The sequence below is a fragment of the Tinamus guttatus genome, unplaced genomic scaffold, assembly GCF_059628265.1.
Source record: "Tinamus guttatus ecotype Peru unplaced genomic scaffold, ASM5962826v1 Tinamus_guttatus_pri_ptg000089l, whole genome shotgun sequence".
In the NCBI taxonomy this organism is placed as follows: Eukaryota; Metazoa; Chordata; class Aves; order Tinamiformes; family Tinamidae; genus Tinamus; species Tinamus guttatus.
In genome coordinates this window covers 4,640,699-4,657,749 of record NW_028288623.1, presented here as the reverse complement: position 1 = coordinate 4,657,749, position 17,051 = coordinate 4,640,699, and the positions used below count along the sequence as shown (strand labels likewise).

The 17,051-nt window shown below is 43.8% G+C and overlaps 1 protein-coding gene across 1 annotated transcript; it reads right to left on the bottom strand.

Annotated features, from left to right (window-relative positions):
* Positions 1 to 1,161: 1,161 nt before the first annotated feature.
* SLC39A13 (solute carrier family 39 member 13) lies at positions 1,162 to 16,044 on the bottom strand. The gene is made up of 11 exons (XM_010218307.2): positions 16,018 to 16,044; positions 15,253 to 15,337; positions 12,453 to 12,752; positions 11,945 to 12,058; positions 10,927 to 11,048; positions 9,475 to 9,627; positions 4,260 to 4,349; positions 3,827 to 3,877; positions 3,464 to 3,596; positions 3,246 to 3,345; positions 1,162 to 1,654 (listed from the first exon to the last, which is right to left on the bottom strand). The coding sequence occupies exons 3-11, from the start codon at positions 12,718 to 12,720 to the stop codon at positions 1,579 to 1,581; spliced, it is 1,107 nt and encodes a 368-aa protein (XP_010216609.2). The 5' UTR covers positions 12,721 to 12,752; positions 15,253 to 15,337; positions 16,018 to 16,044; the 3' UTR covers positions 1,162 to 1,578.
* Positions 16,045 to 17,051: the final 1,007 nt, after the last annotated feature.

Genomic DNA, 17,051 nt, shown 5'->3' with positions numbered 1-17,051 from the left:
ATCCAGTAAGGTCACTTTAACAGATTTATGTAGAGCAAGGATGACCTCTGTGGAAGGGATGAGCAAGCAATTGCACAGATCTCTGTAGCACTAAAATCTCCCATTGGAAGGGGGAGCCTGGTCAGTCTGTTAGCTGGGATGCACACAAAAAAAACCTGGAAACATCATTTGTTTTTATTGATCTCAGATTGTCAACAAATTGAATCCCAAGCATCACACATCATCAAACTACTAAAGCCTACTTACTGCCACCCTTTCATACTCTGTTCTCTCTTTACTTAGCAGATTTAGCTTTCTTAGTTTCATCTTTAATCTTTTCAGCAGCAGTTTCACACTCTACATTTTCCCCTTCCTGGGTTCTTTGCTGCTGCACTCTTTCCTTTAAGGAAATACTGTCAGTATTATTTCTTACCCATTTGTCCCTGGCAGACTGTAACTCCATTGTGAGGTAAACAGCCCAGAACTAAACTACTATCCATATTTTTTTTTTTTGGTTACAGCATATTCCTAAATACGCTACATTGAGCAGTGGAAGAGCCAGCCTTGAGTTCCTGTAGCTGACCAGGCTGTGCTTTGTTCAGCCCTTGCCTAAACCTCAGCCTCCAGTTGCTCCAGCATGCTGGACAAGGCTAACATGCCAGCCTCTCCACCTCAAGAGAGCTCTGAGACTTGCCTTGGGGAACCTGGCTGGGGAGACAGGTCTTGAGAGCAGGCTCAGAGCCACACTCAGCTAATGCTTAAGGGGAGGAGGTGGAGAGGGAGGTCAGTAGCAGCAACTCCACGACTTTCCTTCCAGATACAGGTGGGCTGATAGTCTAGCAATAGAAGAAATACTTGCTGACCATTTTTCTGATAAACAGCTACGCCATGCTGGTTACTGGAGTGGTTAGGGCTGGGGCAAATAATGTTCACGCTGAGCCACTTGTGAACTGCCCAAAATGCCTCAAGTTTCTGGCTCAATTTCAACATAAATGAATACAAAATAAGCCAAAAAGGTGGACTACCAAGGCTAATGCTACCTTTAGAAACAAGTGAGCTCATTGAAGAGCCAGAGATTGCGTTGGAAATAGACCTTTCCCCCACTACCTACAGTGCAGGATTTTGTAGCGCCAAAACTCCTGGTGGTAGGGAGTTCTAGCTAAAGCTGTTAATTTCTTGATGTTTGCCATCCCTGTTCCATCTTCAACACTTTGAGTGGTAGGACATGTACTTCCTCTTCATCAGTTACAGGGATCATGTCTCATTTTCACGCAAGAGCTTGGGAGGTGCAGTTCCATCATAATGAACTGAGTGAAATACTGTCCATTCTCCTTGGAGTCGTTGTTCAGCTCATTTCTGCTCATAGCATCTTTTGCTCCATAAAAGAGGAAGCTCTGATGTGTGGGATTTTAGCAGAACAGGGATAGGAGAGCCAGGGAATAAAGTCCTGCACACCCAGACCTCTTTCTCACCTGCTTCTCATACTAGCAGCGAGATCCACACATGCACGCATAAGAAGTAATATTAGTGTTCTTATTGCTTTGCCAACTCAGAATCACTGCAGTGTCCCTGGGAGGAGTTGCGAAGTCTGTGCAGAGGTCACTCTGTTGTGAACGAGAGCAGCACCATGACTGTAATGCCTGTACACAGGAGTAGAACTTGCTGTAGGGAGTTCCTGGGAAAGAAACAGGAAAATTAGGAGGCACCACAGACCAATCCCAATAGGCAGCAATATAGATGCTCTTGGCTGGTTTGCTCTATGCTTTTCCAGATTCATCACAAGGACAAGACAGCAGTTGTGAGAGGTCATTCACTCAGCTAAGACTCTTCCTCAGCATCCCTAAACAAAGTGGTCCATAAACTGGAACGTATTTGTTCTCTTCAGCTGAAAGGACTGATTTGAGTTTTCCAAGTCAACAAAAGCCAATTAAATCAGGCAGCTACCCAGAGGCCTATTCCTGCCCGTTCTGTTACACTAGCACCAGCACTTGTGCAGCATGTTCATAGATGGATCAGAAACCTCGTTCAGCGAACAACTACCTTGCAAAAATAAAAAAGCTAATGAATTTTACCACTCATTTAGCATCACTTCAAATTTATTCTGGAATAAAGCATCTATGCACCCACTGCCTCTGCAACTGTGCCCACACAAGAGGTTATCAATCAAAAAGCATGCTCCCAGCTGCCATTGACATTTCTCTACCATAGGTTCCTGCCTCCTCAGATACAACTGTGGAGTTATCTTCTGAGCACTTTATCCATCTTGGTCAAAAGGTCTTGGTCTTGAGCCAAGAAGTTGAGGTTCCTAGTTAAACTGATTTAAGCTAATCTGCCTCATTGCAACTGAAATATTCTCACTCATGAGCAGCTCTGTCAGCAGGCCTGAGGGGGTCTCTACCATGGTACAGATGAATTTGGACTGCAACTGGCCACAACCTCTGCCAGGCTTCGAGAAACCAGGCCAAATGCACCAGAATTTTCTGGTGTGGAAAACAGATGACTGAGATGGGATACAATAAAAGACTATGAAATGGTGAATGATAAAGAGAAACAAGCTTTTATTCTTGACTCACACAGCAACACAGAAGCATCTAATGAAACTGATAAGCAAGAAGCTAAAAAACATATAGCAAGAAGCATAGTTTCACAGTCAAACAATGCAAACTTGCTGACAAAGGGAGATTGCAAAAGCCCAAGGTAATGGATAGGGTCAAAAAGCCCAAGGTAATGGATAGGGTCAAAAAGCAGTTAGAGAAACATATGAAGAATACGTCCATGTATGGTTATCAGACACACAGGCCTGTGTAAGCCCAAGGGCTGAGCAGCCCCTAAAGCCACCAGTTGCCAGAAGCCAACGTATGCAGGGTAGGGGATCACCCAGCTGGACACAGTTCTGAGCAACTTCCTCTAGCTGGAGGTTGGACTGGATAACCTCCAGAGGCTCCTTCCAACCTCATTTTTTCTGCCATTCTGTGATTTTTCACTTGTCTTGCTTCCTCTAGTCTTTCCTTAAGCACATGCTTACTGGCTACTGTCACAGATAACATACTGGGCCAGCAAAATCTTTAGGGCTGACCCAGCTGGAGTTTTACGGGATCTTTGTAGTCCCGCCAACTCAACACCTAGCATAACACTGTCTATATACTAGTCTTGTCCATGGGATGTGGAAAGCTGTCATTCGTGTGCTCCCAAAACAGGCATGGGGAAGTGTTACATCCCTGCTCCCTGGGCAGTAAGAAGGGCCGCTGCCAAACAGGAGCACTTACCAAGGGTTCTTTTCCTCCAGGAGGTCAGGCACAACATTTACCAAGGCGATATATAAAAATCCTCCAGAAGTGAAAGGGAGAATCCAGGCAACTGTTTCCCCTGCACAAATACAAGAAGATTTTGTTACTCATGAGACAAAATCACAAGAGAAAACAGAAGGCAAATATCTACACGTGGCTGCCACAGGCCTCCCCACAGAAGCCCCAGAGAGCCTTACCTGCTCCTTTTGGAGACTGAGCACATATTGCAAAGCAGGTTCCTAGAATCCCCCCTAATGCTGTGGAAAGCTGCATCTTGGCTGCACTCCAGCGATCAAACCCAGCCCGAAGTAGGATTGCAAAGTCCCCTACCTAAGAAAACCAAGAGCCAACAGTCAACAGATATGAATATCCCCCAAACACAAAGGCCATCCTTAACAAGACAAGTGCTTCAGGACTTCTTTTAACTTCTTATTTGCCAGTCTTCATGAAGAAGCATCTTTTCAAGGGACAAGGAAATGTTAGTCAGACTTAGTCATTCTCTTTTAGAAGATGAAGTGCCCCTCCAGTCCTTCAGGACAACAGAATAGAAGCCCCCTCACCTCATGTGGGATTTCATGCAGGAGAATTGCTGTTGTGGTTAGGAGCCCAACCTGCAGCAGAGAAGAGAAGTCGATTAGGAAATAATCCTCATTCTGAAAGGCTGAGACTTTCCTCAGCATGTCAAGGCCCCATTCTCCAGATTAAGACTCTTGTTACTCAGACTTTGGAAGTGACCAGTGCTCAGTGAAAGGACAGATGAGATAACGTTTCCCCACATGTCAGTACAAAGAACAAAAATCTCCCAAAGTCTGAAAATACTCTGGTACAGAGGGCCAGGATAGGGCTGCTTCTTACTGAAAATGCTTCTCCATGTTCTCAGAAGCTTCCAGAAAATAGGAGGGATTCGTCACATCTTTGGTATTTTTGCATGTTGCATCACCCTTGAGGACGGGTATCTCCAGTTCAATATATGGTATGCAACAGAAACCTTACCTTTCTGCTCACCAGGAAACTGGCTGCTACTGCTAGGCCGTGTGTAAAATTATCAATGGTGTTGGCCAACAGATTGAGGTATCCACTGATCTGCAAAGAGAAGGAAGAAATCCTGATAAGGGAGGACACGCAAAATGAAAGAAAACACCAGGCAAGATCTGGCACAGGTTATACGGAGCCATGATCAAATGACACTGAACAGGACGTGGCACTTCTGATGAAAATCACTGCACAGATACAACTTAAATGCTGTATTCAGTTTTAAAGTAAAAGATGTTTTAGGGTAGACAAGCACTGTCCAAAATTAGAAAATCTACCTTACAGGAGGAGAGAGAGAAAAGGCAAATGACAAAGAAGGTCCAGATACAGAGAGAGTCAAAAGAAGCAAAAAGGAAAAAGATAGCCAAAATACAAGAATACACTGACTGTAAATCAAACCAGTTCTAGGCAACAGTAATTTACACAGTTGACTGGCTTCAAATACGATCTGACCTAGTCTTCTAGTCATGTATTTTAATATATAACTATTAAATGTCTCCTCAAGAGCTGGCAAGAATAGTGCAGCAGAACAAATGCTGCTGAAATTGCTTTTTAGAACTAAACAAAACTTCAGGCATTATACTAAAAAAGCTTGTGCTTGTGGGTTTGCTTTCCCTTAAGAACAAGAAGAGAAAAGATAGTGATGGCAGTCACCAAAAATCCACCTACTGGAAGGCTGGATAGCACGTATATGCATACACATGCTGACAAACACATTTCTGAAAACTGCAGGCATGTGCCAACTTCCTTCCCCACATGAGTCTGCCTCCATGTTAGACTTCCCTGTCATGCTAACCAGTGCTATACCTATGGGTGCTTCCAACACAAATTCTGGTTATTTGGGCAAAACTATATAAGGATACCACCCCAGCCCTTTTGCTCACAGTTTCTGTTTTCCCATCATGTTTAACAAAAACTACCGAGTGCTGGCTGCAGACATGGTGCACCACTCTGGGTGGTAGCTAATCCACCAGTGTTTTCCTGCACCAACTGAGCCGGCACACATTGGCTCCAGCTACACAGCAACAACTTGTGGGTGGAGAGACAGTCTAGAAACTAGGGCATTAACCTCTTCTTTCACCATAGCACCAGGCACCAAAGTTTAGCTGGAAGAACACAAGTGCTGATGGGTTTTATAATCAGGCCATCAGCACACTTTTTTTTGTCTTCTTCTCCATTTCTGTTGACCTCTGCATGGGGCATCCTTCTCCATGCTGTGGTAAAATAAAAGAAAGCGTCCACCTATAAGCTGCAGCTCAGGTGGGGCTTTCAGTCAAGTCTCTCCCTCAAAAGGCACCACCTTTCTGCACAGCATTTTCTGCTGCACAATCTCAAGACATTTTCAAAGGCTCTAAGTTTTTGAAAGCACTCCATGATTAAATAAGAAAATGGCCTATTAAGCAGGCCTAAATACAATAAATAGTCAGCTAAACAACATATCCACAATGGATGCAGAACACATTCCCTTCATGTTTTTGTAAGAAAAGAAAACAAAAAAATAAGATGTGCAAAACATACAGCAGTTTTAGACTGAAAATGAGGAATGAGAACTAACGTGACTGTCTAAAATTTCTCCTTTTCATGCTGGGATTTTAGATGACTGGGTTTTCCCCACAGAGTAGTAATTGTTATTCATGTAAGTTTTACACACACCCTATACCACTGTATATAGTGGTATAAAAAGAAAAAAAAGCTTCATGATTAAAACATTATGATTTTCTCTTGTCAGTGGCTTGGGCAAAAGCTGTCACTGACAGAAGCAAAGCCTTAGGAGTGTTCAGATATAAACTAGGTTGATTTGACAGTTATGAGCCTTTGACATTTACATTCTGAGAATATCTCATAGGAGGTTCTCCTCAGTCATAAACAGTGCGGCTAGATGAAGTGTTTATGTGCATGCTGCAGAATTAATGTCACTGTGCAATCAAACATACATCTACAAATCAGCAAAGACAACTGTGCATGGCGGGGAAAAGAAAGAATGAGCAAAGAAGAGGTACTCTATTCTCTCAACAAGTAAAATCATTCTAGTAACTGCAATGCAGGAAAGCACCAAATTGTATTTAGGTGCAAAGGACCCTTATCATCTGTAGTGTTTAAGCTACAACATGTTATCACTCTAGTTCTTATATATATGGTCCACAGATGACCAATTGCAGCTTATTAATCTTGGAAGCCCTAAACAGTGATTCCACTATTTGTTTGTTTAAATAGTACCTTTTCCCTCTTCTTTTCTTAAAAGGAAAAAAAATAATAAGTAAATAAAAGGCAAGTGCTCAGTAGATATTGGAACCAAAGAGCCTGGTTTGCTATGGGTTTCGCTTTTCTTTGCAAGCACCTACCTTGCTTATTTCTAACAATACTGTTTCCCCTGCGTGTCCTTTTCCCCTATGCACTGCATGACTGCCCCTTCCTCACCAGATAAGGGCAGGAAGACTTTTCTTATTGCTGATGTGTCATCAAGTCAGTTCTGCCAAACATACATTTCCCCAATTCTTCCTCCAAAGGACATTAATTTGCATTTCTCCTCTACTCATGTCCTGTTTTTTATGGAAGTTGCAGAAATTTGATTACCTCTGAGACTTATATCCTCTATTGAAGTCAGATAAAATTAATTATGGGTTCAAAAGTTATTGGAAAAGGTAGAACAGGTGGACAGATAGATGGAATGACTGTTTCCTAGTGAAAGAGGTAACAAGACATGAATATCATGATAGCTTTGGTAATTCCTCCCTTACCAGAAAGAATATTAAGATCTTTTGATTACATGCGCACAAAGTAGAAAGGAACAGTTACAACTATGTATGTAACTTGTTGCAATAGTTGTTAATTTGTACCTATTTACAGTTAGCAAGAATGAATAGACATTTTAGGATCTTAGAGCTAAAAGGGCCCTTACTAATCATCTAGACTGACCTTTTACATAACACAATTAAAAGGACCTCATTCGATTCTGCATAAAGCCAATTGTTTCTTAAGCTATACTGTGTTTTGTAGAAAGCAGCCTAAATCATGGCTTAAACCTCACAAACGACAAAGAATCTACTATGTCGCTGAGTAAGTTGATCCACAGCTAAGTTGCTCTCAGTTTGAGTTGTGTTTGATTTCTAGTCTGCTACTGTTTAAACTCAGTTTCTAACTATTCATATATATTCTCACAAGGGTGGTTACATACTTTAACAGTCACCCCAAACTGTCACTTATATAGACCTAAAGATTAAAGGAAAACACTTTTTTACTGTGTTTTTTAAGCTTCAAGCAACTATTTCAGCTCTTTCCTGGTCCTGTTAAAATTATTAGTAATTCCTTAGATACTGACAGCTACTGGGAGGAAAAAAAAAGTGTCATATAGCTATTTCTTTACAAGTGTAAAGAAAGAGGAACTCTTGTCCTTTGCCTTAATTGGTATTTCCCACTCACCACCCTCCTGATTATATCAGAATGGAAGAATGGAGTTTTTCTAAGGTACTAACTTCTTGGAAACTGTCCCTATGGTGTAAATGTGATCTGCATTCTTTGCTTCTTAATCTAGTGCTTCATATTTGGAATGTTTCCTTCATGCATGGAAACATTAAAAATTCAGCTCTTTTGATGAAGTTATTCAGTTTACCTAGTATCACTGACCTCATGTAGTCATGTTATTTAAGCTGCAGAGTAATAGTTGTAAATGTTAAAATACACTTTTTTTTAAAAACAAAAAAACTATCCTTTACAAAGATTGTAAATCAGCAGTGAACATTTTTTGAGTGAGACTGTATTAATCTAGTCCCAAGTTATAGGCAATTTTTGTTGTATTTCTGTAATATACAATAATCTGTTTTAACACAAACTGTATGACTGTGTAGACTATATACAGCTGTGTGTTTGGCTGTAAGTAGACTGTATACCGCTCTAATTTAATTGGAATTTGGGATGAAGTTAGGTTTTATGTCTCCCAGTTTTGATACAAATCAACCTTATGACTGAATAAAAGTAAGCAAGAGTCTGCTGGAGGAGGAGGAAAAAAAAAAAAAAGGCGACAAGGCGGGCGATAACTTCCTTTTTGTACAGATAACATGAATGAGAAATACCAAAAACACACAGTAATCTTAACACACATTTATGTGAAAAATATGCTGAAAGCCACAAAGTTACAGCAAAACAGATTTAAAGGGAAAGACTGAACAACTGAAAAGCGTCCGATGACTACATATCCAGGTTTGGGTTAGTTCATGAAACCACATTTTCTTGTTGTAGTTACCCTCCTGTGATCTTGTACAATTTTATGGGCTCTCAGACTAAAGTTGGAAGTTCTCGTTCACAAAAGTGGTCTTCTACTCTCTCTAATGTTCACCAAGGCAGAGCTCCCACAGTGCAGACAGTAAAATAAAACCAAAAGTGAAAGCAAAGCTAACCTAAAGGTTAGCCACTGCCTAGTAGTTTCTCTGCCCTACGAGCTCTGCAATCCTGTGAGCTTGCTGATATCCCCTTCTCCCAACACTACAGGTTGCCTGAGAACATAGCATGTTGAGTCAAGAACCTAAATTAGCAGAGAATTAGACCTACAAAAACAACAACAATAAAATCAGCCTGTTTAGCTCATGGAACTAAGCTCGCCATGGGATCAAATGAGCACCTGTTCAAAGGATGGGAAACACATGTTCATAGATAGAAGTGAACAAGGGACATTTCTGGGAGCAGATGTTTACTAATCTGAAAACCTTAACCCTTAAATTATACAATGAATAGCTTTAACTGTCAAAATGCATCTAAAAGTTGCCTGAACAAGAAGTTGAAGCTCACAGCTGCTATAATACAGACATTGAAGAAAAGAGAAATCATTGCCCCAAAATTTAAACAAATAATATATACTGACAATATATGTAAAAAAATGTGCAAGTGCAAAATATATTTTGGTCTCAGGATTCAGTCAAAACAGACCATTTTGAAGACATGTCTGATAATGTGATTTTGCCTTTCTTGAATGAGCTGCAAGGCGGATTTTCTCCAGTATGTCTGCTATTTCCCACCTATTATAACTCCATTGAATATTTTGAAAGAACAATAACAAACATAACTCATGAACGCCAAGTTCCTTACTCTGTAACAGTACTTACCACAGAGAACTCCTTTTCTATATTTGCTTTAGAAAGCATAAAATAGAAAGTATCTAGAAGTTTGCTTGTGGATGTCTTACCTTGATCCTGTTATCTGTTGGACAAGACTGGCGAGAGGAGCCATTACACTGAGCTGAAACCAATCTTGCTTTTTGGGGTCTGCCTGCCATCTTCTGAAGGGGAAAAACACTTCCATTGGGAATCTTCCCCTCTGGTGCTTTACAACCAGAGTCCTAAATTAGGGAAAAAAAACCAACTCGTCACTACTTTTTTGTCCCCAAGAAAAAGCATGAATAGGGGTGAGAAATCCTGTCATCAACCTTAATCCTCTTGTCCCTACAACCCAAATCAGTAGCATTGGTATCACGTTCTAATAGCTATAGCTACAAGAGATGAGACAGATATCAAAGAGCTTTTTGTCACATTAGTAAAATGGAATTTAATCTTCATCTATAAGGCTAACTGACTAACTAAGTGTTAGACAACATGAGCAAAGACTTTCCCAACTATAAGGAGACAGAAAATAGCAAGAGAGACTGGTTCCAAGGCAGACCTTAGGGCTATGAGTCACATCCCAATGGAAAGATGGAGCTGAATTTCTCTTGACCCCATCTAGGCAGGGGAAGAAAGAGGAAGAAACAATCTTGTTCTCTCCAGAGCACCAGGATAACTAAATTCAGAGAATTGTTCTTTAGCTGGGATTGTGTGCTTCCAAACAACACAACCTGTTCATCTGAGACTTTGCTCTCTCATATTAGGAGGGTAAATTCCTTTCAGAGTTTAAAAACTCATGTTAAGGCAGAGTAAGATCTAGCTACACTGTGCCTGATCTGCAGTGTCATCTCTCAAAGAGCATGGCCCAACGAGGACTCAACAGTCAACAGGAATTAATGCTACAAGCTGTGCAAGTACTAGCCATGCTCTTCTGTTCTGGAGTTACCTTCCCTTACTTTGTTAAGGCGCTGCTTGGTGCAGGATGACCCTTGCATGAAACACTGCACCGTACAGCCTGGCCAACCATAAGTCTCTTCTTCCACACAATATCCGCTCCACAAAACAGGAGCGTGGTCAAGATTGCACTCAGGAGAGGAGGGCAGTGAGGAATGCCTTCCAGAGAAGCACTGAACTCCAAGACAGAAAGGAAGCCCACACTAGTGAGTCAGGGTCACCATATGGAGTATGCATTTGTCACCTGTCATTCTCCAAAGCTCACTTGAGAAAATTTCATCTGCAGAGGGCTCCAGCTCCCAGGCCACATAAAAGGGGAGTACTCTTTTACACATATGACAGAGAACAAAACCAACTCAGAGATGAGAAATCTCAGATAAAACCACAAAACCAAAGATTGAAGATGAAAGAGCTTGCCTATGCTGGGTCTCAAAGAAGTAGCAAAAAGCTGACAAGCAGCTATTCATAGCTTGGGGCCCGTTTGCTGAACCTGGCAATAGCACAGATGAGGTGTTTAATACAGGACTTAAGTGCCTGACTCATAAACCAAGCACAGTGGTACTCCCTCCCCTCTGGCTACTCACCACACCCGGGCAATCCTTCTCTTCTTTCTCTAGGAAGATCTTCTCTAATGCCAGGAAGGTCAGCAGACCAATGATGACCCATAGACCAAGAAGTTTCTGCTGCTGAAAGCTCTGCCCTTCTCCTGAGGAACAAGAAAGAAAACTTCATGATATTCTATCAAGGAAGATGCAGTGTTTTCCCACATAGGGACCCATCCTGTTCCCGGTAGATTAACTAAGATTCCCAAAATAACAAGAAAAAATAGGAGGTGTTCCCACTGTTCTTTTGAGGAGTAAGGAGCAAACATAACTCCCAGCAAATTATTTCATCTACTCAGTCTAAAGAGATGCCCTCATCTCAGGGGACTGCAACCGACAGCTCCCCTTTGCTTCAGTAGGACAACCAAAACTGCTGTCAGTACTAAGAATTTCTAAGCTTCAGAGGCAAGGGGATATTACCTGCTGGTATCAACAAAAATCTTGCAGCTGGATCTACTGAGCTGCAAGCCCGGACAGCCCTCCCCATTAGCAGAGCTACAAGCCTTACTTTCCCCTTTCTGCCACACCTGCGTAAGTTATTAAGCCCAAAGCTATAAACTTTTCTTTCAATTGCAGCCAAGCCCATGAGATAATCATCCATTCAGCCTGGCTACAGACATGGATGTCGTGTTACAGTGGAAGAACAACAACAAAAAACTCTGTAGTGGGGCATATACGGGTCATGAGAAACTTTGTGCTCAGGACAGTCTGGCAAAAGCAAACAAGCTGCAGCAAGAAGGCAAAGTCACTGGGAAACCACGGTAGGGAAGAGACTAAAAAAAAGACAGTTCTACAGACAGTGCTAGAGCTGTGAAGAGGGAGAAAAATAAAGGACCTATGGATCCACAGAGGATCTGAAATCTCAGGACACAGGTGCAGTGGAGCCTGGAAAATCAAGCCATCCCTTTCCATTTCTCAGACTCAGATTCTCAGCAGGGAAAGGATTTAATGGTTTTCACAATAGATGGGATTTCATACAGCTGCATACAGGATTTCATACCTGCTGCTGCACTGCATGTGTAGGCCCATGCTTCAGGAAGCAGGTGCAGAAACACATTCCCCAGTAGCCCACCAATTGCAAAGCTCAAAAACTGCTTCAAACGATGTGATCCAGCTAAAAAAGAAACAAAAAATGATCATAAATCAGCCTGGAGCCAAAACATCTCCAGCTGAGATTTTACACAAAGAAACATAAATTAGACACATCTGCAAGCCAAGTTTTCAAAGAAGAGTAGGGGAAAAATGACTAGAGTTCAAGAAAAGGCCTTTGCACCACTTGGCTGAAACAGTGGTGGGGGGGGTCCTGAACCAAGCAACTCCCCATGGCACACATCCCAAATGATCCTTTTTGCTCCAGCCAGAACCAACCTACCAAATCGGTGGGTATGGTCCAAGGCAATGAACTGTGTCTACTTTAGAAAGCGGTATTCCTGTGACCCTGGGATGATCCAAGGTCCTCTTCATCCCTGTGCCAGCATCAGAAAGACTAACGCAGGTAGCAGCCTTACCTTCTGAGTGCAGAGCGGCTCCCGTCTCAAAAGGGATCACCAGCAAGGGGAAGACCCCACTCAGCCCCACCATGAGTGAGCCGATGAGGGAACAGATCCAGGCATCCAGCCGCTCGCTACTGAAAAGGCTTTCCCAGGACTTTGCCTCCTTCTCACACAGAGGACTGGAACTAGTGGCAACATGACCTTTTGAGAGTTGATGCGCTTCACAGGCCACAAGCAGCAGCAAGCAGAGCGTCCCATCAAGCAGACGCTTTTGCTTTGTCATTTCTATGTGCTCTCAGCTGGGCTGGCCAATTTCTGAAAAGAGCAGAGGAGAGCAGTTGTGAGAGCATGCAGCAACAACCCGATGGAAAGGCCTCAGTTGCTCCATCCCCTGGAGAGGTAGCGGGATGGAAGTCTATAAAATTAGAGTGGTCCAAAGAGGGTGAACAGTGCTAGATTGTTCATTGTCACTTCTAATGACATAAGCTCATGACCTGAAGCCAGCAAGGATCAGCTGCAAAACAAAAAAGCATGATGCCAAAGATAGCCAAATATAGGCAGGTAACATATAGTAGGACTTCTCCAAAAACACTGGTTGGGTGGAAAAATTTATGTGGATTCAGCAGGACACAGGAGTTCACAGGAGAAGCACCAGGGTATTGGTTGCTCCTAGTCAGACAACTCATATCAGACTCAGGAAATCCCCATATCTAAACGCAGCTGGAGGTTGGTTGAGTGGTCCAGGAAAGTGTCATACATACTTGCCCTATTTTCACTCTTCCTTGGATGGGCACTGGTTATTTAGATTCTTAGACTAAATCAGAGCTGTTACTAATAACCCTCATTCACAAAACAAAAAGGGGAGAGAAGATGGCATGTTAGAAGAGGAAAATAAAGCTAAAACATACTTTCATTGGCAAACAAGAAAGGAAAGAAACTGATTCAAAGGTTGAGCACAAGTGTCTCCTCCAGTCTTCAGAAGAAAAATTAAAAGTGTCCATCAAAATTAATTAGGAAATAGGAAAACGGACTATGTTGGAAAAGCATGGATTAAAGAAATAGCTGTAGATAGGCAAGGAATTACGGTATTCATCTGAAAGCATTTAAGGAAGCAGCTGAAGTAATCTCTGAGGCAGGAATGACTATCTTTGAAGATTTGCAGAGATTATGTGAGAAGGCCCCTGAAGGCTGGAGAAGCATCATGCCTCACCTACCTTAATAAACAGAAAAAAGAGGGGGGGGAGGGGAGCCCCAGGGAGAAGCCTTAAGGAGTTACACACCAGTAACTTCAGTCCTCAAAAAGATGCTTGATCAAATTAAGTGATCAGTTTGTAGTACCTAGAAGATAAATTGATAAAGATAACAAAGATTTAAGTAACAGAAAAGCAGAAAAAGGTCTCAAATCATCAAGGTGATATTCAAGTTGCAGGTATTAATCTAGGGGCTGGCTGCATCTGAAAGGAGCAGTGTTGCCATTCTACCCCCACTGCTGCACTCACCCTCCCTGCAGTGTTCTCACCTGACCCCATGGGTGAGCAAGCCCAGAGCAAAGCTTCAGAAAAAAACAATGTTTAAAGCCTCCATCCTCTCCTAAACTCACTGCCTGAAGTGCAGGAAAAAGGCTCAACTGCAGTGAGCAACCAAAGAGAAGCGAACGGGTAGGGCTGCTCAGCTTCCCAAAAGGAGGACACTGAGATCCAGGCATAATGACCACAGACAGGAGGAGCAGGAAGGATTAAAGAAGAAACTTAGGAAGTCACTAGCTGTGGAGAGAAAACCTTCTGTGGCAGTATAACATCTGGTCAAGTATAAACTCTACTGCCCCATATGAAACCCACTTTTTTTTTTAACCAAACAAACAAAACTCTACATAACCAATTCAAACCAGCTCAAGATTTTATGCTAAATCTAACTTCAGCGTACTGTCAAACTGATCTCAGTAAAGGTAAGGACAAAACTAAATGAGAGAGAGAGAGAGAGAGAAAGAGAAAAAAAAGACACACGAGTCAAAAAGTAGCTATGTGTCAGCAATGTAAGCCTGCTACAAGAGAGGAAAATGACATCTCGGGACATACTTAAAGCTATATGCATTACATAGAGGTGGCGATTCCTCTCTACTCCACACCCGTAAGACTTGAGCCAACAGCCTGCATTCTGTGCTGTATAAAATAGATCCAAAAACTAGATATTGGAGTGGAAAGAAAAAGGAAAATAAAAGAGGAGGGTTAAAAAAAAAAAAAAAAAAGAGCTCAGAAAGCATGTCCTGGAAGAAAAGACTCAAAGACCTGTCTGTGTTTAGTCTAGAAAAGATAAGCTGAAAAGAGTAAGATTGAAGAAAATAGAAGAGCCTGCATACAGTAGAAGTCATGAGAAAGGGGGAAAGTGCACAGTTCTTCATGGACACTGAGGAATCTGTTCAAAGGGTAAACATGATTTGGCTTGGGTAAGAAGAAAAACATTGTAAAAGATATCAAAGTGGTGATCAAACAGGTTATGTAGGATGCAGAATCTCCTGCACTATGTTAAATAACTCATCCAGATGCTGATTCACTGCAAAGATTAGGACCAGACTCTCTTGGAGCCCTTCTGAGCCCTGCATGTGTGACCCTCTGAAGCTGGTCAGCCTCTCATTCCAGCTGGTGGGACCCTATCCGAGAGAGGCAGCTCCTGATCTGTGAAGCACAGCTTCAGCTTCGCAGCTGCTCCACTAGAGTAGGGAAGACACAGAGGAGAGTGACAAGGCCCATCTTTCTTTCCCACAGCATGCCATGAACAGTGATAGATATGGCAGTGATAGAAATTGGCACAAACTAACCCCTTCTCATCCTGATTTTGTCAGTGAGCTGTATTCCAGGATGTGTGTATGGTAGTCACAAAGTCAACAGCTTCTGAGAATTAGTCTGGAAAAGAAAACACAACAACTAATGCAACAGGTTCATTTCTTCCTTCTTATTATTCTCCTGACTTGCAGCCTGTACCTGTCATAAAGGCACTTAAGATTCTTTGAGATGGAGTAACCAAAATCCTGCATAGAGGCAAAAGCACACAGGAAAACAAAACAAAACGACAATTCCAGGACTTGAAGTCAGTTTTCAGTGCCCTTTACCCCACCAAAGAGAGGAACCAGGCTCCTTCCTGAAGTAGCTAGCGCATCATCTGCTCCTTGGCTTTGACAAATGACAAGCCTGGGTATGACAGCCCCTACCTGCACTGTAATTAGAACCTGTTTCCACCAGCAATCCCCTTTATAGCCTCCCTGCATCCTGGGGATGTCTCTGAGCTGCCTAGTCAGAAGCCAGGTCTGTTTAGCTGCTACAGTGGCCTTAGAACCATAACAACTAAAAGGTTTTCCCTTTTGCAGATTTGTAATTTACACACTTGCAAATAAGGGGAAAGAGAGAGCGAAGACCAAGCCAAGAGAACAGCCCATGCGCCCCTCCCAGGGACTGCCTGGGCTGCCCCTACCCTGCGGTGCTCATGAGCACAGCCACAGCTGGCAGTGTGTGAGAAAATGCAGACAACACTTAAAGCGCCAAGGCAAAAACCTACTGGAAATGAGAAAATAAAATAAAATGTTTACATAAGAGAGATTCCTGCAGAAGCCTGCCTGCCTCCTCCCTCCCAGCCAGCCACTTGGCCTTTTCAGACCACACAGCTTCAGCTCTGTGTCAGCACAGTTGCTCACTGCCATGCAATGACATTTTAGAAGTTCTCATTGGAAAAAAAAAAAAAAAAAAAAAAGGAAAGGAAAAATGCTTTTTGCAACTGTTTGCTCTGGAAGCCTGGTTGCCTGCTCTTGGAGTTGCAAAAGAGCACTCTGTGAAGTGGAAAAAAAGTTACTTTCCAGGGAGGAAGCATAAATTTCAGCCAGAAAAAGCTCTCCACCTCCCTCCATTCGCCCTGCAGAGAGCTCTGAGCTCCTGCTGGAAGCAGCTCCTCTGCAGAGGACCCAAGGCACTAGCTGCTCTCCCAGCCACAGGCCACCCTGAGGGAGTCGCCCGCGCTGGGGGCGACGTGGCTGCCCTCTCCCCAGACCGCTCGTGCAGAGCTGTTTTGCTCCAGCTCCCCAGGTCTACAGACCACGCGCATCGCGGCGCGCACAGATGCGAACTGGGGGTGCGCAGCTTTAAAGAGCAGCGGAGGATCCCAGAAAGGACCGGGCTTCTCCCGCCGCCGCAGCGCGGCCCGGCCCTGAGCCGTGGCGGCGCCACCCCGCGCATCCCTCCCGAGCGCCGCGGGACCGACGGGGCTCCACGCGGGGAACGTGACGCGCGACGGGGGTAGCCGGGAGCGGGCGGCCCCGGCAGCGGAGCCTGCGCCCCGGGGCAGCGCGGCCGCCCCCGCTCGCTGCAGTCCCGCGGCGGCGCCGCCCCCAGAGCTGCCTCTTCCAAGTCGCTTCTCAAACTTTGCGGGCCGGACCGCGCCCGGCGGGCTGAGCTGCCAGGGGAGCGCCCGGCTCTGCTGAGGGAGCCGAGGCCCGGCCAAGCGTGGCCGCCCCGCAGCCGCCGCCGCCGCTTTCCCGAACTTGCCCGGGCTTGGCCGCGCCCCGCTGGTGCGCGACGCCGGCCCCGCTGCCCCGTCCTGGAACGGCCGTCGCGCCCCCCAAGCGCCGCC

Coding starts and splice junctions, on each gene's coding strand:
- SLC39A13 (XM_010218307.2), bottom strand. CDS start 12,720: ATGACAAAGCAAAAGCGTCTGCTTGATGGGACGCTCTGCTTGCTGCTG. Junction 11,049..11,944: donor CACATGCAGTGCAGCAGCAG/GTATGAAATCCT, acceptor CTTGTTCCTCAG/GAGAAGGGCAGAGCTTTCAG. Junction 3,878..4,259: donor GTTTCCTGGTGAGCAGAAAG/GTAAGGTTTCTG, acceptor TCTCTGCTGCAG/GTTGGGCTCCTAACCACAAC.